Source organism: Fukomys damarensis, unplaced genomic scaffold (genome assembly GCF_012274545.1).
Source record: "Fukomys damarensis isolate Sample0158 unplaced genomic scaffold, DMR_v1.0_HiC HiC_scaffold_37, whole genome shotgun sequence".
NCBI classification, from domain to species: Eukaryota; Metazoa; Chordata; class Mammalia; order Rodentia; family Bathyergidae; genus Fukomys; species Fukomys damarensis.
Window position 1 is genome coordinate 31150627 of NW_022900949.1, and position 26813 is coordinate 31177439.

Consider the following 26813-nt stretch of genomic DNA (forward strand, 5'->3'; position numbering starts at 1 on the left):
CCCTAGTTAAAAAAAAAAAAAAAAAAAAAAGAAAAGAATTTAGCCCTCAGCATAATCCTGGGTTACTGACTATTGCTATCCTCTTCTGCTAGGCACAGGGTGCAGGGACTACAGGGTCAGCCCTTTTCCCAAGGACCCATAGCTGCTTAGGGGCACAGAAAGGATATGAGCCCTCAACAGAGACTTCAGCGCCAAGTAACCCTGAGAGCCCTGCATAGCGCTCTACATGAGATGCAGCCACTCCAGGTTTTGTTCAGGAAATGAAAAAATAGCTGTAGCCGGGCGTGGTCGCACGCATCTGTCATCCTAGCACTCGGAAAGCTGAGGCAGGAAGGTCGCTGTGAGTTCGAGGCCAGCCTGGGCCACATACATAATGAGTTCAAGGCCAGCGTGAACTACACAGGGAGACCCTGTCTCAGAAAAAAACGAAACAAAACAGAATTGTCTACTTGATGACAGTACAGCTGGGCTCAAGGACAAACAGGTAGCTGGGCCTAGAGGGAAGAGGGAGAACAGCCCTGATATATCAAGTACGTCACTTACTTCAAGGGTGAGGGATTGTGCTAAGTGGTGTTTTTTTTGTTTTTGTTTTCCCCCTTTTCTTTTCTTTTCTTTTTGAGTCAAGGCCTTACTATGTAGTTTTGACTGGCCTTAAACTCAGTACGTAACTCAGGCTTCAACTTCAGCCCATCCTCCTGTCTTGGCCTCCCTACCTTAGGCCAGAGGGTAGACTGTTTTTCTTGAATACAATTTTGACCTACAAATTCACACACATACTGGCACATATACTGTATCGTGAGTCAGTTTTTGCTGCAGGTGCTTGGAGAGAGGGAGCCTGGGGCCTTGTGCACTCTCAGCAAGCACTCTGTCACTAAGCCAACCCCAGCCCTGAACGTCTGTGCTATACCTGAGGAAGAAGAGGAGGAGGAAGAGGATGAAGAGGAGGAGGAGGAGGAGGAGGAGGACTTGTCTCTCTTATACAGCTCTTGGGAAAGCAGCCCCGCCTTCCTGTCTTGCTGGTGGAGGTCCGTCTCTTCATCTGGGAGGCACACAGCAAGGGGAGAGTGTCCCCGCCCATCCCCCTAGGACACCAGCACTCCAGGGCTCTGTGTGGACCCATGGGAGGTGTGGGAGGTCCCGGCTTTCTAGGAAGCATTCAGCGGGACTCCTCCGAATATGGAGCCTAGGAAGGGACTTCGAAGCTCCCTGCCCGGTCCAGAGACCACCAGACAGGCAGCTGGGAGCTGACCAGGAGCCTTCTAGCACTCCACCCTGGGACCACCAGGACCCTGCCCATCTCTGGAGGACCCTCCCCAGGGCTGCCCACCCCCTGCCCTCCCGCTGCCAGGAGATGTGGAGAGCACCTGAGGTCCTCTCAGCAAGGGGCAGCCCATGGTGCACCTGGGAAAAGTCTCAATTTCCCGGGGTGCCCCATGAGCTCAGCTGGGTTCACATTAGTTCAACGTCAGCCCCACATTAGTGCCCCCCCAGATCCTCTGTCCAGAAACAGAGCAGGTGAACATACAGGGTGGATCTTCTGCTTCTCTGTGGACAAGACTGCTATCTTGAGACTGGGAGGAGGTCCCTGAAGTCTCCATGGCGTTCCCTGGAGAAATAACAACAAATAATTACTTTCACTTCCGTTAATATCCTTACTATATAAGGAGTTTGACAAATAAATAAGAAAAAGAAGCCCAGCACGGTGGCACACACCTGTAATCCTAGCATATGGGAGGCTGAGGCAGGAGGATCACCATGAGTTTGAGGCCAGCTTGGGCTACATATTGAGCTCAAGCCCAGCCTAAACTACACAGTGAAAACTTGTCTCAAAAAAAATGAATGAACGAATGAATGAATGAATTGGCCTGGACATGAAGGAGAACTGGTCAAGGGTCACCGCTATGGTCTGCATGTCGGGCAGCAGTATCAGGAGGAGGCGGTGGAAAGCCAGGGTGAGCTGGATTTCAGCGGGGGTGAGGCAGCCACAAAGGCTCATGGGAACAGACTCAGGTGTGTAATCTGCTTCTTAGCAAGGGCTCTGTCCACAGGCCCAGTGTGGTTCACGCGGACCCCAGTTCCTCCTCCCTGAAGATGACAGCTGTGTCCTGCACAGCAGGCCTGTGTCCAGCCCTCCGCAGCTGTACTGCCTGGACCTCAGTCTCCAGCTGCAGAGACAACTGGGTCCTTCCAGCTTGGACATCCCGGCACCCTGACCCTCCCTTCTAGTCAAAGCCTTTGAGGTTCATCTGTCCACCTGACAAAGAACTCTGTGACTCAGGAGTAACACGATTGTCAGTGAGGACCTATTTGGGACACTATCGGCAGGCCCCTGAAATGCTCCCTAAGTGGGGAGCGGATGTTTATATCAGTCTGGGAGTATGTGCAGTGTGCTTATACAGGAACAGCAGGTTCAAGGCTCTGACAAGGCCCACGGGAGGAACAGCACTCACTCCATCCCATCTCACCCTCCCCGGGCACATGGCCGGCAATGTCCAGCACAGGCATGGGAAATGCCATCAGGTGAGTGTCCCTGGCATTCCTGAGATCACTTCTCCTCCTGGCATCCAGGCCTGGGTACCCTCACTTCCCACTCTGGACAGTGCTGCCTTCCAGGGTTCAGTGTTTCTCGTCCCTCTCTCCATCGAGACAGCTGGGGATGCCGGCCGTGGTGGTGCCTGCCTGTAATCCTGGCACATGGGAGGCTGAGGCAGGAAGATCGCTGTGAGTTCAAGACCAGCCTGGGCTACATAGTGAGTTCCAGGTCAGTCTTCAACTACATAGTGAGACCCTGTCTCAAAAATCCAAAAAAAAAAAAAAAAAAAAAAAAAAAAAAAAAAAAAAGACAGAGCTGGGGAGGACACTGAAGCACACATGGACTTGGGGGACCCGGCATGGACAGGAACGATCTTTTTCCAGCTGTGGAACCCTGACGAGGGGCTGTGGAACCCTGACGAGGGGCTGTGTATCCTCAGGGACCGTCATACCTGTGTTACTGTCATGAGAACCCTGGAGCCATCACTGCCCTCCTTGACAGCCCCCTCTTAATGCATAAGACAGGGGTTAGGGTTGGGGTGCAGCTCAGTGATAAGCACTTGCCTGGTACCAGCAAGGCCCAGGACTCTATCCTCTGCACTGTGAGGACAAAACAAAAAGCTCAGCTGCTGTGGCTTGCCTCTAGATGTCCCCCCAAAGCCTCACACACTTACAGGTGGGGCTTTTCAGAGCTGGTTGGATCTAGGGCGCGAGCGCTGGGATCAAGGGTGTGTTGTACTAAATTAGTCCACTGGTTGGAATTAGCATGGCTCTGGGTGTGGAGAGTGGAAGCCCCACCCTGGATGTGAGTGGCACCAATCAGTTAGTTGATAGAATATAAAGGGAGAAAGGGAAGCAGACTACTACGGCTGCTTCACTGTCTCCTGGCTGCCCGCCCGCCGTGGACTGTTTCTCCTCTGTGATGTCCCTCTGCCACGCCACCCTGCCTTGGAGCCAGCCAATAATGGACTGAAACTTCTCCAAACTGGGAGCTGAAATAAACCTCTCCTCCTTAACGTTGAGTGTTGAGTATTTTGCCACAGCAATAAGAAAGGTATATGTACTACTGAAGGGAGCACGCCAGCAACAAGAAAAGGAAGACAACAACAAACAAAAACCAGGATGGTCACTCACAAGGGTTCTGGGGCTCCCATGGGGCTGTGAATAGGAAAACACAACGAGACATCACCCCATGGCCAGGACACACTCTCAGGCAGAGGGCGCGGCGCCCGATTCCCCGCCCAGCTCTGGGATATGGCACATCCCATTTTCTCTCTAAGCCTCAGTTTCCCCAGTTACAAGATAGGGACACTTTCTGTCCCAGGAATGCTCGAAAATAACAAGGACTCGGAGCCCCTGAGGTAGGAGTCATGGCTTTGTCCCTGGAATAGGGACGGAGCTTCATGAAAACAAAACACAGCGCCGTGCATCTGAGAGAATGGAGACAGAAGCCTCAGCATCCCTTCCCCGTTCATGCGCTTCTCCTTCCTCTCCACCCTCCCTGCCTGCCACGGGCCCTCATTATCCTTCTGCCCCTCCAATTTGAGGCTTCTTTCCTTCCCCAACTTGAGAGGATCACAACCAAGGTCCAGCCAGGTGTGGTAGACACACCTGTAATCTCAGTACTGGGGAGGAAGGCTGAGGCAGGAGGATCGCCAGGCCATCCGGGGCTAGATCCTGTCTCAAAAAACCAAACCAAATGAAGTGTACAAAAACTCCCTGAGGCCCAGAAAGGGCAGAGGACTTGCCCAAGGGCACACATTGAGGAGTACGAAGAAGAACACACATCTGAAGACAAAGTCCTTGTGAGAGGATCCTACTGTAGTTTGAATCTTGAGTGTCCCTAAAGCTCATGTCTTAGAGGCTTGGTACATTAGTGTGGTGCCATTGGGTAGTGATGCCTTTAAGAGGTGGGGCCTAGGAGGAAGTGAGGTCACTGTGGGCATGGCCTTGAGTGGAGTGGAGCAGAGTGGAGGCCCTGGTCTCTTTTTCCTTCTCTTTATTCCTAGCCCTTAGGCCGCAGGTTTTGCTCCTTGATGCGCTGCCTGACCACCACAGATAGCAATGGAGCTTCTGATCCTGGGCCAGAATCTCCAAAGCTGTGAGCCACAATGAACCTTTCCTTCTTGTACATGATACCCTCAGGCATTTCGCTGCAGTGACACAGAGGTAGAGAAGCAAAATGCCAGTTTCCACTCCCCGCCTTGTTTTGTTCCACGTCAGGTAGGAAGTTTAATGGGTGGATAACAGCTCACAGTGCGCAGCCAGCTGAGCACAAGCAAGGGAGACCCTGTGGTCACCATCGCCCATGATGCAGCCAGCACCTGGCACCAACCTTCAAGGGTCCAGGAGGGCACCTAGACCAAAACAAGGTGAAAAGGGACACATCAGGTGTGACACCCAGAAGCAGAGTCCACCATGAAGAAGACCTTCCCTCTGTCCCTCATATCCACTGGGATCCAGAGGATGTGGGAAATGGAGACTGTCCCCAGGCCTCCTCATGGCCACTGCCGAAAGAGGGGCCAAGGCCTGCTGAGCTGAGAGGAGAGGTTCAGGACCTTGTAGTGTCACCAAGGCAGCTACCAACTCAGTGTACAAATAATTTCCTAAAAGCAACAGCCTTGGTGTAGTCCTGAGCATGATGTGGTATAGGTGACAAACTCATGAGTGGCTGTGCTAGGGCACATGGCCTGAGCTCAGAATCTATCAGTTTCTCCGGCAATGGTCACCAATGTAAAGGAGGAAAAGGAGAGAACATTTATTTTTACATATTTTAAACTACAACCAGTAAACAATATAGAACTCAACCCTGCTGTGTCCCCCCCATCCCGTAGATCAGACGCTATATGTCACGTCCCCAAGTAGGGTCTCAGGAGGCCAGCATGGAGCCCAAGGGCAAACAAATGTATGTTGTCTTATCTCTGCCAACTACTGCTGTCTACTGTGGTGTAAATAGGAGGCTAGCTGGGGGATTTGAGGCTCAAACGACAGCTTTCACTGAATCAGTCCCCTTAGTGGGACAAGTAAACTCAAAGAGTCTCTGCAAAGAAGCCACAAAAAAAGATAACTCTAATCATGAGTGTGCAAATGAACAACAGGAAGAGGGAAGAACAGACCGGCCCCATTCCTAGTTCAAGTCCTGCGTTAGCCCTGTTACAGATGTGATCTCGCCCATGAAACAATAGCTCCCTGGGATAATCATAAGGATACTCCTCGACAGGTGGACTTCCATGCATGTCACAGTGATGAAACCCTCACTTAGAGATGGCTGGGCCTCGAGACATGAGCTGGTGGTGCAGCTTCCTGTGTACACAGAGGCTCCTCTGCTTGCAATAGGTTAGTAAGTTGAAGTCATCGTAAGTCACAAAGGCACTGAAAACACCTAACCTAGCCGGCATCACAGCTCAGCAACACAGCATGTTGCAGAGTCAGCCACGTCCTGTGAACCCCCCCAAAGGCACCCTGCTCCATGACCGCGGTTTGACTGCTGCCTGTCCTGCCCAGAGTCAGTCGTTTGAGAGGATGAGACTGCATACCCTACCTAACCCAGGAAGAGACCCAGACTCAAAAGCCAACACATGAGTTCTGCGGAATGCGTGTTGCTTTTGCACCATCATAAGGTTGGAAAATTGTAAATGGAATCGTCATTAAGCCAGGGACCACCTGAGATATATAAATCTATCCATGTTCGTGCTGGATATGCCCAAAGCATCTTTCTTTCCACAGCCCAGCTTCTTTCTCGAGAAGAGTGCACAATCACTGTTGTGGTTTAGTTCTAGAAGTCCCCCAATCCTCATGAGCTCATCGGTGGGGCTTTGGGGAGGTGACTGGACCATGGGCACGCTATACCCACAGGTGGACTAGTCCGTTGATGAGTTTATAGCTAAATGTGTCGTTGGGTGGTGAGGCCTGGCCAGAGGTGGTCCCTGGGGGTGTGGCCTGGAAGGGTATAGATTCCTCCCTGGCTCCTCCCTTCTCTCTCCACTTCCTTGCCACCATGAGGTGAGCGGCTTTCTTCCAGCAGAACCCCCATACCTGGAGCCAGGTGACCATACAAGGACTGAAACTTCAAATATGTGAGTCAAAATCAACCTCTCCTCCCTTAAGTGGCAAGTGTTAGGTATTTTGTCCCAGGGACAAGGAAGTGACTAAGATGATCACAAAGTTGGATGACAATTGCTCTGGATCCTTACAGCTTGCCAGAATATTAGTCCTGCTTTGGATTTTCTGGTCAAATCATAATTTGTCCAAGTTTAGGAACCAAGAAAGCTAGGAGGGCATGCATCCCCAACAAAACTTTTTTTGAGGCCTCATTGATAAATGTGAAGATTAATAGGGAAAAAGTTTTTTACAAAGCCACTGAAGGCTTTCCCTAGCTCTAATTGTCCAAGCTCGATAGAGTGACTGGTTAAGTACATGATAACCAGAGCCACATCAGTCTCCTCTCTCTTTTTCTCCAGTCTCTGTCTGTCTCTTCTACCCTTCTGTCTCAGTCTCTGTCTCTCACACACATGCACTCGCGCACGCACACCCACGTGCACGCACATGACCACAATAGAAACCAGAAAGGAAGCATCCAGTGTGACCGGCGTTCAGGCCTCCTGGCCCCCTCACTGGCCTCAGGAATTGACATCCACTCTCACAGCCTCAGAATCCTCACATGGGCAAACAGGCGCAGGTACACTTCAGCAGTGCACAAGGAATAACCCATTTCAGAATCGCCAAAGGCTTGAACAGATGTTCAGATGGTCAACAGCATCGTGGGGGGCACCATGTCGTTTGTCACTGAGGAACCACTTGACAGCCACCAGCATAGTCACGGTGAGGCAAACAGACAGCAGCAAGTGTGGATAGAGAAACCCAAGAAACTTTAGACTTTTCTGGGGGGACTGGAAAATGGTAGTTCCTCAAAATGTTAAACACAGAGCTCTATCAAGTGACTCTGTGACTTCAATCCTAGATATACGTGCAAGAGAGCTAAAAACAAACAACACATGGAGACTGGGACACGGGTGCCGTTTTATAGCAGCAGTAAGCAAAACAGTCAAAAGCAGAAGCAACCCAAATGCCCCCTCAAAAGGAGACACATGCTGAGTGGATAAACAAACTGTGATGTAACTGCATAACGCAGTGCTACCAGCAACGCAGTGGGAGTACTCTCACAACCACAGGGCAGACCTTGACAGTACCGTGCCAAAGAGAAGCCAGGACATAGGCCCAGCCCCAGCCTGGGAGACGAAGCCCTTGCGTGCTGCCAAGGGAGGAGACAGAGGAAGTAACTGCACTGATGATAAAAATGTTCTACTCAGACCAGGGTGATGGCTGAATGTACTGAAAACCACTGAACATACATCGTGAGAGGGTGAATTTGATGGCTTGCAAATCATATCTCAACAAAGCTATAGCCAGGGATTTAGTTCAGCGGCACCTGTCTCGCAGATGCCTGCCTTGCAAGTGCAAGGTCCTGAGTTCCATCCCCGGTATAAAAACAAAAACAAACCAAACAAACAAAACAGCTACTATATGGGGAGGCAAAAACATGAAGACCTCACACACAGGGCTGCTGTGAACACCTGCAGCACCTGGCCTGGTCCATGGGCACAGTGGTGCATTAGATCCCACGACTGCAGCCTCTGAATGTTTCTGGCACCGGCAGCCCAGTATTTCCAGAGTAACACCAGCCAGAGTTAGAGCCAGGGCCTTCTGAGCGCAGAGGGCATTGTTACTTACATAGCTGCTTGGTTAGAACCTACAACAAGCCAGGGCACGATTCCCTCCCATAAGCCTCTCAACACACACTCCTGACTCCCAGTGAGGGCTGTACACAATTCTGGAGTTTTGGTTTTGGTTTTGTTTCATTACTGCGGATGAGATCTAGGCCCTCTGCACTGAGAGACATCTCAGCCCTTTTTTCAATTTTAATTTTTTTGGTACCAGGGATCGAACTCGGGTCCTTGTGCTTGCAAGGCAGGCGGTGGAACCACTGAGCTAAATCCCTGGCTACTCGGTTTTTATTTTGAGACAGGGTCTTGCTGAGTTGCCCAAACTAGGCTCAAACTTGCAATCTCCTGCCTCTGCCTCCCAGAGCTCTGGGATTACAGGGGTGTGCCAGTTTCTGAATAAACAGAATAATCTTCTTATCCCCCGTAAAAGGAGACACATGCTGAGCCAGGCACGTGGTGCTCACCTGTAATCGTAGCAGTTTGGGAGGCTGATGTGGAAGGATACATGTTTGAGCACAGCCTGAGCAATTTAGTGAGACCCTGTCTGAAAAGAGCTGAAGATGCAGTCAGGGCAGAGGCCCTGGGTCCAATCGCCAGTTCCGTCAAAAATTTAAAAAGAAGGCTGGCTTGAGGACAGAGTCAAGATGCTGGGGGCAAAACCAGCCCCAGGATATGGACTGATGTCCTGGGATAGGGATGTCCCCGAGGGCTGAGTGAGCCCTGAGGGTCAGCCGGGCCACCCCTCCTAGGCCGCACCACCTGTATAAGATTGCGGCAGGGGCCCTTGCCCAAGGCCCAGCCTTTTTCAGCATTTTGTCCTCAGCGGGTGGTTCCCCCTGGTCCATCAGGCCCAGGCCCAGGGCAGTTTCCTCCCAAGAGGAAGGGTGGCTGCCAGGGCAGCAGAGGGTAAGACCTTTGGGGACAATCCTTGCCTTCCTATGCTGTTCCTTCTGGCAGCAGCAGAATGAGAAAGCCATTATCCGCCACTGGGGAAACTGAGGCCCAGTGAGGACAAGGGGCTTCTGAACACTCCGCACCAAGCTGGTAACACAGTTGGAAGCCGGACACCTGCCGGGTGGCAGTCTCAGAACAACCCCGGGACTGAGCATCTGTCATCCTCCCTGATTTCTCCTGAGAGAGAGGAGGCTCTCAGCACTAGGGAAGTGCAGGGCTGGGGCTCCAGCCACCCTTGAGAAGCAGCGGGTCAGCCTGGGGTCAGCCTGGGAGGACCTGACCCCATCCCATACCCCCCACCCCACCCCAGCCCACCGCCACTACCTGTGTGAAGAGCAAGGTGAGCAGCAAGGTGTGCAGCCAGCTGTGTGGCTGGGGCAGGCAGGCGGCAGGGAAGGAGGCAGGCGGCACCTGTGACAGCAGGAGGCGGGGCCATGACGTGGCCCTGGCCTCCTGCTCACCCGGGTGGCATTCCTTCCTGCCTACCATGATATCAGCCCCAGGCCTTCCTGTCTGACTGGACTCTTCCCCCAGCCCTGAGAGAGGCAGATGGGCAGTAACTCAGGAAGGAGGAGGTGGAGCGCACTGTCCGGGGTGCCCTCCATCCCAGTGGGGGTGATTCAGGCCCCTGTCATGTGTCCCAACTGGCCTCTCCGGTTGCTCCCCAGTCCTGAGGCTGAGGTTGGGCCCCAAGGAGGAGGAGACCAGGGGAGTCAGGGGCTTGGGGATCCTGTAAGTGGATACTGCACTGCCCTCTCTGGGGCAGAGGGAGCCAGGTCCCTTCCCTCTACTTGCTCCACCCTGAGGTTGTCCTCATCAGGGCGCTCCCTCCCATCCTCCCTCTGGGCCCTCTCAGAGTGGAGCCCAAGTTCTCCACACCAGGCCTGAGCCATCTGCCCCACACCCCTCCCTCTCCTGACCTCGGCTTCTAGGGCCTCCCCTCCCACTCTGCTGCAGCTATACTGGCCTGAGTCCCAGACACTCCTGCAGGCCCCACAGCCTTTGTAAGGCCTCTTCCCTGTCTCCCCCAAGAAAGCCATGCATCCCTGCTTCCCTTCCTTAGTCTGAATTCAAGCATTATCTTTTCTGAGGCTTTCCCTGACCCTACACAGTAGTGACCCCCAGCACTGCCCTTCCCTTTCTGTCACCACCTGACGTCATTCTGTCTGTTTCCTCTGTACTTATTTGTCCCATCCTCTGGGACCTAGGACAAGATAAACACATCACAAGAGCTCAATGGATTCTGCTGAATGAGTCCACTGAAAGGTTGGCCAAGGGGCTTCCAGGAGCAGGAGGTACCGCTCGCTGTGCTGAGTGTGTGCAAATCTTCCATGATTGCAAGGGAGAGTGGGAGCTGCAGAGATGGGAACTTGGGAGCCAGACCACAGGGCTACTAGGAGGATGTGGGCGACCAAGAATACATTTCATATAGGATCTGTGAGTTCATGGTGAGGGGCAGGCATCTGGGTGCCAGGGTCCATAGTCAGGGAGGTGGGGACTAGGGACAGGGGCAGGGGAAGCAGCCGCCAGTCATGTAAGGTCACGGGTCCCCTGAACTGTGGCCACACAGACCTGAGATATGTTATGAGCATGAGGTACATGTTGGATTTCAAAGACTTGGGTGGACCTGGAGTGCTGGTGCACACCTCTAGTCTCAGCACTTGGGAGGCTCAGGCAGGAACATCACTGTGAGTTCAAGACCAGCCTGGGCTGCATAGTGAATTCAAAGCCAGACTGAACTACATAGTGAGACCCTGTTTAAAAAAAAAAAAAAAAAAAGGAAGATTTGGATGGAAAATATATACACCTACATATATATATATATTTTTTTACATCATTAATATTTTCTACTAATCATCTGTTAAAATGATAATATTTTGGTGGTGCATGCCTGTAATCGCCACTATATAGGAGGCTGAAGCAGAAGGATCCCAAGTTCAAGGCCTGCCTGGGTCTCTCTTGGGGAGACCCTACCTCAAAATAAAAATAAAAATGCCTGGGGATGTAGCTCAGTGCAAGGCCCTGGGTTCAGTCCCCAGTGCTGCCAAAAAACAAGAAATGACAGATAACACTTTGGACATAATGGGTTAAATGAAACATGTATTATTAATACTTTCAGTTTTCATTGTAGACATGGAACTTTTTAAATCTGTGGTGGATGCAGACTTTCTAGGTAGCTCAGAATGTGTATCTGTTGGACAGTGCTGATTCAGAGAGCAGAGTGGACAGAGCTTGGTGGGTGATGGATTGTGGGGTCTCACCGTGTGCCTCCTCTCCCCTCCAACAGCTCCTTCCTAAAGAAAGCATCAGGCCAGAGGCCACAGGGACAGCATACAGTATCAGGTTCCAGCTCCAGACAAGTGCACACAACTCCTGTCAAGATAAGATCTAGAAACGAAGTTGGCTGATAGGACAGGCAATGAACTCTCCATCCCTAGAGGTATGCAAGGAACTTGAGGACTACCCTTATTTAGGAGAAAGGAGGTTGACTTCAACTATCTCAAAATGTGGTCCCAGAACAACAGCCTCAACACACCAGGAACCTATTTATTTATTTTGGTACCAGGGATCACACTTGGGCCCTTGTGCTTGTGAAGCAGGCAGAGGAGCCACTCAGCTAAATCTCTGGCCCAGGAGCCTTTTTAGAATGCAGGTTCACACTCCGATGGAGTCAGAAATCCAGGAGTGGTCTCTACATCAGTGGGGTTTTGTTTTGCTTTGTTTTTTGGTACCGGGGATCAAATGCAGAACTTTGCACTTGCCAGGAAGGCACTGTGCCACTGAGCTAAATCTCTGCCCCTCTACATTTGTGTTTTAATAAGCCCTGTCCTGCCATTCTGATGACAGCCCATGTGTGAGCGTAAACACTGAAAAATGCTTCCTACCATGTAAAGGCTTAAAAGCCTGGCACACTGTAGGTTTCCCATTCCCAATGTGAGGTGCCTCTCTCTCTGAGCCTCAGTCTCCCTCTCTGCTCCCCTGTGGCACCAGTGGTGTGTACCTGGGACGGGACGGAGACTCAACCCAGGGGCATTTCCTTCCTCTCCACTGAGGGCAGACGTCATGGAGGCTCGAGCCCAGCTCCAGCAAGAGCTACCTCCCTTGTGCACGCGTGACTCTTGGACAACCTCCCTCCACTGTGGACACAGGTGACACCCCCAGGTGCCAGCTCAGCAGCAGAGCTTGGCATCTGGCTTCCTCACATTCCAGAACTGCCAGCTGGGTGCCTGATTCAGCAGGCACGTGTGCCCTGCAACAACAGCTAGGCTGCATGGTCTCAGTTTCCCCATCAGTAACGATGAGACAGCAGCTGCGTCACAGCAGACTCTGAATACAGGCCCATCAGCACCCCTGGAGACTTCTTCCATGGCCTGTGCCCTGCAGGCATGGAAGTGATTAGTGGGAAAAATGTGACTCCCAACCTGCCAATTTCCAACCTGTCAGACACGCCTGAGTTGGTGCCCCCTGAAATTGAAGAATGAATTCCAAAGGACAAAGGAGGTTGAGAGCAGCAAAGGTTTATTGGGGCATAGGAATAGCTCCTAAGAGACAGGAGGGGTCCCAGAAATGGGGTGCCAACAAGCCTACTTCTCTGAAAATGTCTGCTAAGAGTAAAACCATAGGTGGGTACTGTAAAACTTGAATTACAATTGCCTGAATTTAAATGACAAAGGGCCTAGGAGATAGTGCTCTAACCCCCTCCCATTGTAGCCATAGCTCTGACCTTTGTTCAAACCTTGATTTAGGAATGTAAGGCAATCTTGTACTGTTTGAAGTCCGGATCCTGATGAAGTGTAAGTTGGTGGTTCTAGACTGTGAGATACATAAAGACCCCAAGTTAATTGTCGAACTGTTTGCTCATCCTAAATGTCTTGGTGGCCTTTGAACCATCCTATAGGTATCTGTTAATCATCAATGTGTGACTGCCGAGTACGTGACTGCGGACCACCAGCTCAGATCAGCAGACCTTTGTTCCCTGCCTACAAGCTTAGAATGTTAACCCCCCTTTTTACCCCCTATAAAAAGGACCTCAGCCCCTGAGCTGGCGCCTCTGTGAGCCAGCTACTTGGTTCTGAGAGTGCCGTCTGGCCAGACTAATAAAGGTCTGTTTACCATCTAGCCTGGTGTGTTCCTTCCTGGGTTACTCTCCTTCCTCCGTCGAGCTCCCGGAGCCTTGCTAGGTTTTAGGACCCAGCATCTTGGAGGCCTTTTTTGGCTGTTCACGTTCCGTGGAGTGGAAGTGAGACTTTTGAGTGTTACAGATACAATGTGGGTCAAGCTACGACCAACCCACAGGATTACAAACATAGTGGCTTTGGTAATGTTGATCCAACAGGGGCATGTAGCAAGGGTACATGAAAAGAACAAAGGCATGTTTAGGAAGAGATGGGTCCAGGGGTTCTGGTCACCCACCTAGGTGACTAATGACTATCTGAACTTTATTGGGCCAGGTGATACCAGTTATAGTATAATCTTCAAGTTACTGCCTATCCAGTGGGAGGCATGAAGGCCTGTTGATTCCATCTTTATCTTGAGGCCTGGCCTTTGACAGATGTGCCTCCAGCTACAGTTGTGATGACTTTTATTTTTTCTGCTGACTTCTTTGACAGCCCAGCCTCCTTCTGGTGGTATATTAATTTCTATCTAATTTAGCTGCCTATAACAGAGAGAGGAGGTTTGCCTGCTAGGAGTACCCCGGAGCTTGGTTCTTCACATGAGCTGGTGTCTGGGTGCCAGAAGGATGTCTGGGGACAGGGTTGCCTTTAATAATTGTATTAAACGAATTCTCTGAATCAGAGAGTACTGAATTCCTTTCACAGGAAGAAAGGTGAGACTCAGAAAGCTGAAGTGATCGACTCAGAGGCACAGGACTGGGAAGTGGTGGGGTCAGCATTCAGATTCACACCCGAGTCTCTCTGACTGGAGAACAGGACCCTCCCCATTCCTCCACGGGGGAACCCCAAGTCCACACACAGCCTTAGGTGCCACTGATATTCGCGTTTGAAGAATGAGCTTCTGGCCCATATTGAAATCTGTAAGTCTATGCCAGGAGGAGCCATGGCTGGAGCCAATGTTATCTGAGACAGAGATTTTATATATCATATATATGTAATAAGCATATAATATACATATTTATTTTAAACTTGTGGTGATCCTCCTGCCTCAGCCTCCTAAATGCCGGGATAACACGCACATGCCACCATGCCCAGCCATAATAGACTTGGACTAAGTCCGACTCACCCCCGGATCTGGGCCTCAGCTATCTCATTTGTAAAGCAGCATGAGGAAAACCTGTCTTGGCTGAGGGCAAAAAGCTGCTCCTTACCATCCTGAGAGGATTTAGCGTTACATTTTTAAAAAGAGGGGCTGGGGAAAATCTTATCTCATTCTGTCAAGCACAAAAGGTAGGCTTTAGATTCAACAGAACTTCCTTTTTTTAAAAAAGGCAGAAAAATCCTTTAGACAAATAATATTTCAGACAGCGCATCCAAGCAGATCCAAGCTCCTGGTCTTCTACAGAAACGGGACCGTGGAGACAGCAGCCCCTTGCACTCAGGATCTGTCCCAGCATTCACTCTGCAGACTCAGAGCCATTGCGTGCACAGACAGCTCGCTCCTTTCCAGCACACAGCGATGTCCCTGTGTGCACGTGCCACTGCAGGCAGCCACTTGCCAAGGATGACCATCACGGCTCAGACAATATCAGGATCCAAGGCCAGGTTTCCACATGAAAGCGATTTCATTTCTGCGGGGCTAAATGCTCAGGAGAGCAGTTTCTGGGCTGCATGGAGAACATTTTAAGAAACTCCCGCAGTGTTTTTCAGAGTGACTGGACCATTTCACATCCCCCAGCCGTGGATGAGGGTCGAGTTCTTCCGTATCCTCACAGTGCTGGGCGGTGTTATTATTATTATTATTATTTTAACCACACTGGTTGCTCTCGTGGTGTACTTCCCTGAGGGCTAAGGAGGTAGCACACTGACCCATGCATGTTTGTGCCATCTGTGCCCACCCTCAGGAAATGTCTGATCTTGTCTTTTGCTCATCTTCTGCCTGTCTGATGTACTTTCACTGTGGACCACTGAGAGTCCTTGATGTTCGTCAGGTGACAATCCTGTCAGCTCTGCAGTGTGCTAACACTCTGCTGTGAAGGCACTGAGGTCATTTTCTTGTCTCCTCATAGCCCCTGCAGCCTGGCCACAGACTCTCCGGACAGGAAGAAAGGCCCAGAGGTCACAAGGAATCTTGGGTAGAGGTGGGACCCAGCCCAACTCGCCCGGTCTACTGCACTCAGTGGAAAAGCTGGCCTCCCAGAAAATAGGCACCACAGCCACGCAGTGAGCTTTATGGGAGATACCAAGGCCCAGCTCAAGATCACAGAGCAACTCCCTGGTGGGATCTGGAGTTTCAGTCATCTAACTACTCCTCACAGCCACGATCCTGGCTTCTCCAGGAAAGGAAGTTAGAGGCCTCAGATGTATTTAGTGGCTTCCAGAGGGATGAACATTTAGCTTTCAGGCAAGGGGAACAAAAGCTTTCCCTAGAGAAAAGTGTTTGGGGACAATCATGAGATGCTGTCCTCTTTCCTGGTGATATTGGCACAGTTAGAAAGGAGGGAAGAAGTGGGCTGGGAGTCCATTTTCCTGTTGCCAGGTATGAGCCCTGAGGCTCATAGAGGTTTTCTGCAGTGGAAAGAGCTGGGGTGATAGAATGAAGAAAGGTCTCTCTATTAGATGGGGTTCAGCTGGACTTTAGGTCCATTCATGCAGCAGAAGTACATGGAGGTGCCTCTCAATCCACTGCTCTGAGGGCTCAGCACGTGATCCTCATGGAGACAGGAACACAGGCTATGAGGGCTGACCGCACGCAGCACTGCTGGGCTCAGCAAAGAAGTCAGGTGTGCTGGCGCACATGCCTGTAAGCCCAGCCACTCAGGAGGCTAAGGCAGGAGTATCACAATTTGAAGCCCAGCCTGAGCAACTTAGTGAAAACCTGCCCCAAAATAAAAAATGTTGAAATCAGGTTTCTGGCCTCAGCACAGGGTCAGGGTCTGGCACACAGCTGGTGGTTTAAAGAAGGGAGAGGATATAGCTCCTGTCCCCATTCACCTGACAGCTGGTCTAGGAAGTGAACCATGTGGGTCTTAGCTGAAGATTCAGAGCCATTCGGCCAGGAGCCACCCACAGTAGCAAGGTACAGGAGCACAGCCTTTCTGGAGCAGCAGGTGAGAGTGCAGGAGGGACAGGGAGAGGCTGGGGAAGCTCAGAATGAGGGCTCTGTAGTCCACCTGTGCAGCAGGTGTCCTGGAGTCAACCGTGCTTGTGTCTGTGGCTCAGATCATGACATCTATGACAACATCAGGTCCAGAATCACATAATCAGAAAGAGGCTTACTTTGCAAATTGACCAGGCCTTTCTGATGAAGTACAGCTCAGCGGTCATGACTGGGGATGGACAGCCTGGGCTTGAATCCAGACTGTAATCACTGGCTGTTGTGACCTCAGAAAAGTAATTTCACTTCTCTGAGCCATGGTTTCCACACTAATTAAACACAATCTACCTACCTTACAGTGTTACTACCTGCTTCACTGAAGCACTTACAACAGTCCTATCCATTGTCAAATTCAAGACAGCTCAGGGTGTCTTCAGGTACCCTCTTCAGCACATCCTCTTATTTGTATCTCTCCTGCCCTCTCCCTGGGGCTGGGGATGGAGCCCACACGTAAAGTGAGCTGTCTGCCACTGGGTTGGACCCCCAGCCCACCATTTTCTTTTTTTTTTTGGTACCGGGGATCAAACTCAGGTCCTTGCGCTTGTGAGGCAGGCAGCAGAACCACTGAACTAAATCCCCAGGCCCCAATCCTTCTTTTAATAAAGTGAGCATGATCCCAGGCCTATAGTCCTCAGCAGGCAGCAGTGTCTAGTTAGTATGTGATAACCCTGCTCATCTTTGCTGGTATTTTGTCTATTTTTCAATAGCTCTTTTTAATTTATGTCAGATAGTACTGGGTTTCCATCTTTCATGGTTACAAAACTTTCTTTGAAAATAAATTATTTTAATCTGACATGGTGAGCACCCCTGTCTGTAATCCCAGCTACTTGGAAGACTGAGGTGGGAGGGCGAAACCTCAGTAGCAACCTGGAGCATATAGCAAGACTCCTCTCAAGTAAAGTTAAAAAATGGCCGGGGTGTAGCTAAATGGTACAGCACTTGTCTAGCACAAAAGAGACCCTGGTGTCCACTCCCAGTACTGAAGAAAAAAAAAAAAAAAAGGAAAAAGCATTCTTTTAAGATGTGAAAGTTATACTATAGTATTTAAAATTATAAACATTAAAAGTATGTATTAGATGAAATACAGGTGGTTCTGGAAAGATGCTGTAGATGAATAAAGTTTAGGAAGCTTTGGTGCTGATGACAGGAATCCAGGAGCTGTGTATATATACTGAGCCGGGCAGACAGTGCCTGCCACCCCCACCCTGTGAGAGGCTCATGGAGACTCTTCTCATGCTTTCCGTATATCCCTGAAAATTACACCCTGAAATTACTGACATATATCCCTGAAAATTACTGGAAAATAAGCCCTGGCATGATTTTTTCAGGGTGCTCATAATAGAAGCACTACCTCAAAAATAAGCCCCAGTTGGGCTGGGGATTTAGCTCAGTGGTGCCACTTTCTGCTTCACAAGTGCAAGGTCCTGAGTTCGATCCCCAGTACCAATTTTTTAAAAAGCCCCAGTTAAATGGTCAGCCAGATAGACTCATTTAGTACATCTATTGCAACACAAAATGGACATACTCAATTATAAAATAAGGGTATATAATTAAATAGAAATAAATAATACATTGGCATTAATACTTAAAATAAATGATAAAATAAATTATAATTATTTGTCAAGCAGCAGCTTTGGATGACAGGTAAATGCCTATTGCAGAACGACCAATCAGAATTCAAACAGAACGCACAAATAACGTGTGTACTCGATTTGCAAAGCAGGCAGGGGAACCACTGAGCTAAATCCCCCACCCTGTGTCTAGGAATCTTAATAATTTAGAATGCCATGTGTTGTAATGGGTGTACTTAATCCATGCATGTGAAATAAACAAACATTTTCTGAATTTTGGTATCTGCAATTTTTCAACACTCTTGTGTGGACCCTTATTCTTAACTGTCATCATTTTTGTTGCCACTCCTGTCCCATAAGTCTGAAAGTAACACTTGACTGAAAGGAAACTTTGTGAAGCCCAGCCTGCAAGACGTTATGACTTGGGTGAAGAATTCATGAGATAAGATCACTGAGACTGCATTGCCAACACGCGGCGAGCAGCCTGCGTGGATAGGAAGTACTCATTTAAGGGGAGATCTATTGCTGGCCCTGAGAGGTTGGGGCCAGTGATTCAACAGGAAGTGGAATCGCAAGAAATTGGCTGGAATTCAGCGTTTGAGACTTATGACAATGCTCTAGAACAAGATGACATGACTGTAATTGAATAAATGTGGACTTTCCTACATGAGTAAATAAGTGTAGGTGTCGCCCTCCTTCTCAACTCTTCCGCCCCGAGGCACTCCTTCGGCATGTGGCCAGTGTGGCGGCGGGGGAGGCGCCCGTGTGCGAGACCAAGCTCCAGTGTCCCACCTGCGTCGAGATGGGCACCCAGGGCTCGCTTACTTCCGCTCCCAGGAATGTTCTAAAGGAAGTTGGGCTCCTCATAAATTACAACATAAGAAAGCAAAGGATGAAAAGGCAAAGCGAGAAGCATCTTCCTGGACTGTTGAAGGTGACACTGATCCATGGGCAGGATATCAATGTGCTGGTAAACTGAGACCACATTATCCACTGATGCCAACAAGGCCAGGTCTAAATTACACTCAAAGACCAGATTATGCCGATCATCCCTTAGGGATGTCTGAATCTGAACAGGCTCTTAAAGGCACTTCTCAAATTAAATTACTCTCATCTGAAGATATAGAAGGAATGCAGCTTGTATGTAGGCTTGCTAGAGAAGTTCCAGATATCGCTGCTGGGATGATTAAACCAGGTGTAACTACTGAAGAAATAGATCATGCTGTACACTTAACATGTATTGCAAAAAATTGTAATCCTTCTCCTCTGAATTATTATAATTCCCCAAAGTCTTATCGTACCTCAGTGAATGAAGTTATTTGCCATGGAATTCCAGACAGATGACCTTTGCAAGAAAGTGATGTAGTTAATGTGGGCATCACCCTTTACTGCAGTGGTTATCATGGGGACCTGAATGAGACATTTTTTGCTGGAGAGGTGGATGAGGAAGCAAAGAAACTAGTGCAGATGATGTATGAGTGCCTGATGCAAGTCACTGATGCAATGAAACCTGGTGTTTGATACCGAGAATTGGGAAACATTTTTCAGAAGCATGCTCAAGCAAAAGGATTTTCAGTTGTTCGAAGTTATTGTGGACACGGAATCTGTCAGCTTTTTCGTACAGCTCCTAAGGTACCCCACTATGCCAAAAATAAAGGTGTTGGAGTGAGGAAGTCAGGCCAGGTATTTACAACTGAGCCAATGATTTGTGAAGGTGGATGGCAGGATGAAACCTGGCCAGATGGTTGGACTGAGAGATGGAAAGCGGTTCTGCTCCGGTTTGAGCATAGTCTGCTGGTAACAGACACTGGCTGTGAGATCCTCACTCAGCGACTTGATAGTACACGGCCTCGCTTCTTGACCCAGTTTTAACTTTCCCCGAGATGGCACATCTCAAAAGTATCTTCTTACTGTACTATGGATTTTACTGGGAGTACAGAAAGGAAGAGGCAATTTTTTTAATCACTTGTTTTGACTTTAGAAAAGAATGTTCTACAGCATTTGGTGTGAATACTCAAGAGCTTGTCTTGAGTCTGAAAAAGCTGAGAAGAATCGAAGACACATTGCTCAACTCCTTTCAATATTCGTCCTAACCCCTAGTCTCTGAACAACTGTTTTCTCACTTTGCCCTTGAGCACTTTTACTTAAACCCACTTATAGTTGCTTTTATCACTGCCACAGACGGGCCATCAAGAGCCAGCTGCTTTCCAATGAATGTTGAAGATGAAAATCCTTGAAACTCTAGCAACCTGTGTTGCTCCAAATTTTTTATTTTATATGTATGTGGAAACACACACACATTTTAAATTCCATATGCATAATTACGAACACTATGTGACCTTTGGTTGAGATTAATTCTACTCTGACCAGGTTACTTGCTGTCATAAATGGGTCCGTAGTTTGCAGTGACTTAAGATAAATGTGTTAAAATTGGGTTCAGAAGCATTTCAAGCTTTTTGAAGTTTAGTTCATGGCAAAAAATAGCTATGCTCCAGGTGGTGGCTGACTGTTGCAAAGCATAAGAATTTCGTAGTGCACTGCTATTTCAGACTTCTATTTGGTCAGAAATGGGAGAGGAAAAGCCCTCTTACTTCTCCTCTCTTTTATTTCAAAGGCATACCTTGGAAACACTGAGAAAGGGTAGAGATTGCACGGTGGAGGATGATAGGGAAAGAGTACTAAAATGTTTCTTGCTGTGAGCGCAGTAAATCAGGGGGCCAATGAGAGTCTTGATATTTAGTAAACCCAACAGTGATGAGGAAGGGACTTTTTTGAGTACTAACTTTGCAGTAGGAATACTGCTTGCTGTCTGTGGTGTGCTGAAAATACATAGCACCTATTCATAATGGAGAGCCGCATTAGAAATAGCCATGGTTGCCCAGTATTCATTTCTTTCAGCAGTTGTTCATTGAAGACAAGATGGATCATTAAGTCATTGTCAGTAGATATTAGAGTGTACTTGATCACTGGGTATCTGATGACCTTGTAATTTGATACCACTGAACATTACACTTGTAAAAAAACATCTTTACCAGAGTGCTTAAAAACTTACTGCTCTAAGAGAATTGTGATAGTGTTGTCATTGCTTTTATTATTTTAATGATTTAGTAAAGTGACTAAATCTGGTATAGACTTTCAGGGATATGTATGTAAAGTTTTTATCAAACTGTAATATTTGTGAATGGAATGCCTTGTAATATGAATGTTAATATAATGTGTAAAGGGAGATTAAAAATTTTAAATGATTATAATAAAATAAGTGTAGATTGTTGACTCTTTTTTTTTTTTTTTTGGTACTACAGATTGAACTTGGATCTTGTGTTTGCCAGGCAGGTGCTGTGCACTGAGCTAAATCCCTGGCCCTAGATTGTTGTGCATTAGAAAAGAAAGGGGGAAGAAGAAGCGGGGGGGGGGGGGGGAGGAGATATGCCTGAAGTAAGCCCTATTGCTTTTTTTGAAGTAAAAATTAATATGTAACCCTGTCTTGATTTGGGGGAATACCAAAGGGCCAAATCGACCTGTGACACACCAGGGAAATCTGAGTGTACACAAGTATTACATTATTTTGGGTGCTGCATGGCGGAAGACACTGCAAGGCCAGAGGGAGGAGAGGCTTGGCCGCAACCTCCTTTTCTCCCTTGCTGAGTGGGGGCTCGGAAGCCCTTGTACGCCAATGTTTAAGGCTGCAGGGCACCATGGGGCCACCCTCCGCAGCATGAGAGGCTGCACGGTTCCTTAGAAGCTCTGGACCATGGAGTCTTATCTCTGCTTGAAACCAGAGAGACACAGGCAGTGACCCGAAGCGGGAGATTTCAGGTGGAAATCTCATGTGGACGCTACCGCGGTGAACATGCCTGGCTTGGTGATCCTGCTGGAAGGGGCCGGGTCTGTTCTTTCGGACGGATCAACACACTGAACAAATGAGCATGCGCAACAGATTCTGTGGATGGATGAACGTGTTCAACAGACTGTGTGAACCAATGAGCGTGAGAGGCCGGGGTGCAGCTCAGCAACAGGGTGTTTTCTTGGCTAGCATGGGTGAGGCTTAGGTTTGATCTCCAGAACTAAAAAACAAAACGAAACAACTGTGTGGCTTTTGTGACAAATATAAAGGGAGGGAGGGAAGGAGAGAAAAGAAAAGAAAGGATGGAGGGAAGGAAGGAGGAGGGAGCAAGTGAGAGAGGAAATCAAGAGACCGCCCTGAGAGCCATGCCCAAGTGCTGGGAAAGGTGTTGCAGAAGACAGATCTCTCAGGGCAGCATCTGGCTGAGCTCAGGCCCGGCAGAGGTCAAAGGACGCACCTGTCCTGGGGGTGTGAGGCGGGTGTGGTGTGGGATGACGGGAGCTGGAACTGGCGCCCACTTCCCTGCCAGGAGATGCCCCTGGCCCGTGTGGCTGGCTCCTAAGTCTGCCCTCCCATGTCAGCCAAGGTTCCCCTACGAACCGGGACGAAAAGGACTCAGAGACATGTTTGAGACTGGGGCCAGGAGGAAGCAAAGCTCCAGTCCTGGCTCCAGGAGCTGAGGACCAGGAGCCCACAAACACTGAGGTCAGAGAGGACCATGTCCCAGCTCGAGCAGAGAGTGTGAGGGCGTGAGGGTGGATCTGCTGTCCTCACACACTGAGTCACAGGCCAATCCCTTCCAGAATCACCTGGAAGACACCAGATATGACATCTCAGCAGCTCCCAAGGTGTCCCTTAGCCCTGTCCAGAGCTGACACACAGGGATCACCACAGTCCCTGTGGCTCTGGCTGCCACAGAGGTACACAGAGCACTAGACGTGATGATGACACAGCACACCAGATGTGTGATGACACAAGCCACCTCCTGCAGGCTCACCACGGGTGAGTGTTTCTGACAAGTGCTCTGCCTTAGGAGGTGGGTGCTGTCATTTCCGTTTACAGAGGGGAAACTGAGTCTCAGAGGGACTGAGTCACTTAGCCCAGGTCACACAGCTGGGGGATGGTATGTGCTCAAACAGCTCTGTCTCTCACAAAGGAGCTGTTCCTAACCACGACTCTACCACCTGGCTTCTCTGTCCCCATGTGCAGCCAGCAGCCTGGCTCTCTGGTCACTGCCTGAAGGGACACTCACCACTCCCGCCCTCAACATCCCCCGACACATAACCTGCCACGGCACCCTCCTCTGCAATGCATGACGGATAGAAGAGAGGCCAACCTTACTTGCTCCACTCCACATGTCTTCCTCCTTCTTGCACTGAAAGCTCAGGGACCCTGCTGAGGTGTAGCTGGGGTGGTGTGGCCTCAGCCAGGCGTGTCACTCCAGGAACCTCAGCATCTTCGGAGGTGGACAGTGGAGCCCCTGTCCGGGGCAGGTCCCTGCCTCTGCCCAGTAGATGCCCTCTCTGATTCTCCAAGGGAAGCTGCGGAATCCTCTGAGGCATCTGCGGAATCTGGGGACCCCAGGGGATGCCTCAGGGGCTGCAACTGGGGGGCTGACCATGGACTGAAACTTCTCTTCCTCTAAATTGTGGGTGTCAGGTGCCTCATCGATGAAAGAGTCACAAAGATAGCATGGTTGCACACATCTATAATCCCAATTACTCAGGAGACTGAGGCAGGAGGATTACAAGTTCAAGCCCCTCCTGGGCAATTTAGCCAGACCCTGTCTCAAAAATAAAAAATAAAATAGAAAGGGCTTGGAATGTAGCTCAGAGTTCCCTGAATTCAATTCCCAGTACTGAAAAAACATTTAAAAAGAAGGAACTGATAATAAAGAAACTGGCAAATGTGGATAATCCCCCCAAAAGGTGTCTTCAGAAATAATACAAATAACTGGGGATCTACAAACACAAGACAGAATGCGAACTTATACCTCAAACCTACACATCAAACTGGAGACATTGGAGTTCAAGCATTCTAAGATTCTTGTATTATTCAGGAGGAAGGAGGTACAGATATTAATTAACTTATAAATTAAATTGGGGGTTTAGTAAAATATTAAAGATATCCCAGAACCTAAGAAAATAGAATGGACAACTTTCAAAATATCAAAGGGAAGCATCTATAATCACTAGAGCAAAGGTAGATTTCTTTTTAACTTTTTGCTTTTACATAAATTATAGATTTATAGAAACTTGCAAAAATGGTCCATAGAGTCCCCTGTGTTTTTCACTCATGTCCTTCTGAAAGTGACATCTTACATGGCTGTAGTACAACCCCAAAACTAAGAAACTGACAGTGGCATGATACTGTTAACTAGATGACAGCCTATTCCATTTTCACCATTTCTCACATATATTCACGCATATGTATGCTCTTTTTTCTTTCCGCATTTCTCTCCTTTCCTCTCATTTCTTTTTTTTCCTTTTCTTTTGAAGTGCTATGGATTAAACCCAGGCCTCGAACATGCTAGGCAGGCCAGCACTCTGCCACTGAGCTACATCTTCAACCCCAGGTATCCAAGTCCTATGGAGTTTTATATAGAAATTCTGTTGTTCTCTGTACAATAGATCCGTGTGACCACTACCATAATCCAGATACAGAGCTATTATACCACTACCATGAAACCACCTCAGGCTGTATGTTCCTATTTCTGGATTTCTAAACAAATGATGTTGGGGAAAATGGATAAACTTTTAGGAAAAAACAAAAAGAAATTAGATCTATTTCTCACACCATACTACAGAAAAATGTAAAAAATAATTATAGATAAAATTAAAAGACAGCTGACAAACTGGAAAAAAATTTTGCAAAATCGCCACACACAGGGGCAGGGATGGAACCCCACCTGCCTCACAAGCACAAGGTCCTGAGTTCGATCCTGGTACAGAAAAAAAGAAATCACCCTACACCCTTGACAGTGAGGACAGGATGCCCAGTGTGAATGCCATTCGCTACAGAGTTTGGAAGCTGTAACTCCCACCCTCACAACAAGAAAGAGCTAAACAAATGAAAACCAGAAACTTTTCTTGTACCATCAGAAAATGGGTTGCTGGGTTGACTATCGTCCGAGAGCAAAGCGAATCCGGAAACTCCCAACTGAAACTGCCTTGTCCAGAGCAAAAGCCTATGAACTGGTGGGACCCTGAGAGAGTCATTTTAACACTGCTAGAGAATGTGACTGGGATCTGCAGCCCAGGGAGGGAGCCCTGTTATCTGCATGAGTTTAACTCTAGGAAGCTTGCTTAGCTCTTAGATCTCACAGTGAAAAGCCAAGAAAGACTCCCTGTCCTGGATATGGCAGAAATCTGATATTCATTTATGATTGAAACACAAAACAAAATAAAAACAACCTTAGCAAACAAAAAACAGAGAAAAATGTCCTTGCTTTGATTAAGAATGTTACAAAAAGCATCCAACTAGCATCATACTCAATGGTGAGAAATAACATTTTCCTACTAAGATGAAAAGGAAGCAAGGAGGCTCTCTCTTCTTACCTCTCTTTAACATCCTGCTGGAGGTAGTAGCTCCTAGACTATGACAAGAAAGGCAAAGTGGAAGTATAGATTGAGAAGGGGGATACACAACTGTCTTTGTTTGATTTTTTGGGGGGTATGGGGGATTGAACTTGGGACCTTGAGCTTGAGAGGCAGGTGGAACCACTGAGCTAAATCCCCAGCCCCAATGATGTGATTTTTTTGGTAGAAAGCCCCAGGAATAGACAGACAGACAGGCAGAAAGACCAAAAAAAAAAAAAAAATGGAAAGGAAAGAAAATCCCTAGAACTAATAAGTCAGTTTAGCAAGGTCACAGGACACAGGTTAAAATATAAAAGTCAAGTTGGATGTGGTGACACACAACTGTAATCCCAACTCTCAGGAATGCTGAGGAAGAAGGATCGACGTGAGTTTGAGGCCAGGCTGGACTACATAGTGAGTCCAAGGCCAGCTTGAACTACATAGTGAGACCCTGTCTCAAAAACAAACAAACAAGCAAACAAACAAAAAAGAAAGTCTGCCAGGTGTGGTAGTGCGAGCCTGTAATCCCAGCACTTGGGAGGCTGAGGCAAGAGGATTGCTACAAGTTCCAGATCAGCCTGGGCTACATTGTGAGTTCAAGGCCAGTGTGAACTACATAGTTGAGACCCTGTCTCAAGAAACCCTAAAAAAGGACAAAGAAACAAACAACTGAGACACCAAGAAAGTCAGTAGCTTTCTTACATACTAGCAGTGTAAAGCCAGAGTCTGACTACAAAGATGCTATAGATTGGTGGTAGAGAACCAGTGGTGTACATTGTCATAGGCAGTTGTTGGTTATCACTGAAAGCTCTAAAATGTTTGCTATCACTTCTACTGCTATAGATTAGATATAGTTTATATATATACAATTTATAACATCATCACCTAAGAAAAGAAATAGTTAATAAGTCTAACAAAATAAATATAAGATATATATGTGGAAAATTACAAACTGATTGAAGAAATTAATAAATGGAGAAATATTCTGCATCCAGAGCTTGGAGGACCAAGGTTAAGATTGTTAAAATGCCAATTCTTCTCTGATGTATTGATTTATTGCAATTCCAATAAAAAAATTTCAGCAGCATTGGTATCGCTGATACCAATGAACTCATTGTAAAACTTATATGGAAAGGCAAAAACCCCAGAAGAGCCACTACAATACTGAAGAACAGTCAGAAGGCTGATGCTAAGATGTGTTATAAAGCTACTGCAATCAAGACAGTATGGTATTGGGGCCGGAGATTTAGCTCAGTGGTTCCACCACCTGCTTTGCAAGTACAAGGACCCAAGTTCAATCTCCAGTACCGGAAAAAAAAAAAAAAAAAAAAAAAAAAAA

The 26813-nt window shown here is 48.3% G+C and overlaps 1 protein-coding gene and 1 pseudogene across 3 annotated transcripts in view; one reads left to right on the plus strand and one right to left on the minus strand.

The window, feature by feature from the left end:
* Tmem40 (transmembrane protein 40) overlaps positions 1-9839 on the minus strand; it is a 21453-nt gene extending 11614 nt beyond the window's left edge. Inside the window, exons 1-2 of one of the 3 annotated variants that reach the window (XM_010637970.3) lie at positions 9534-9819; positions 1526-1606 (exon numbers count right to left, since the gene is read on the minus strand). In XM_010637970.3, the coding sequence (XP_010636272.1) occupies positions 1526-1606; positions 9534-9645 (193 nt within the window). In that variant the 5' untranslated portion in view covers positions 9646-9819. Of the gene's footprint in view, positions 1-1525; positions 1607-9533 lie in introns of all 3 variants that reach the window. The other 2 variants (XM_010637969.3, XM_010637968.2) reach the window with 2 other exon arrangements.
* A 6505-nt stretch (positions 9840-16344) lies between these two features.
* LOC104871883 lies at positions 16345-19924 on the plus strand (annotated as a pseudogene).
* The last annotated feature ends 6889 nt before the right edge of the window (positions 19925-26813 follow it).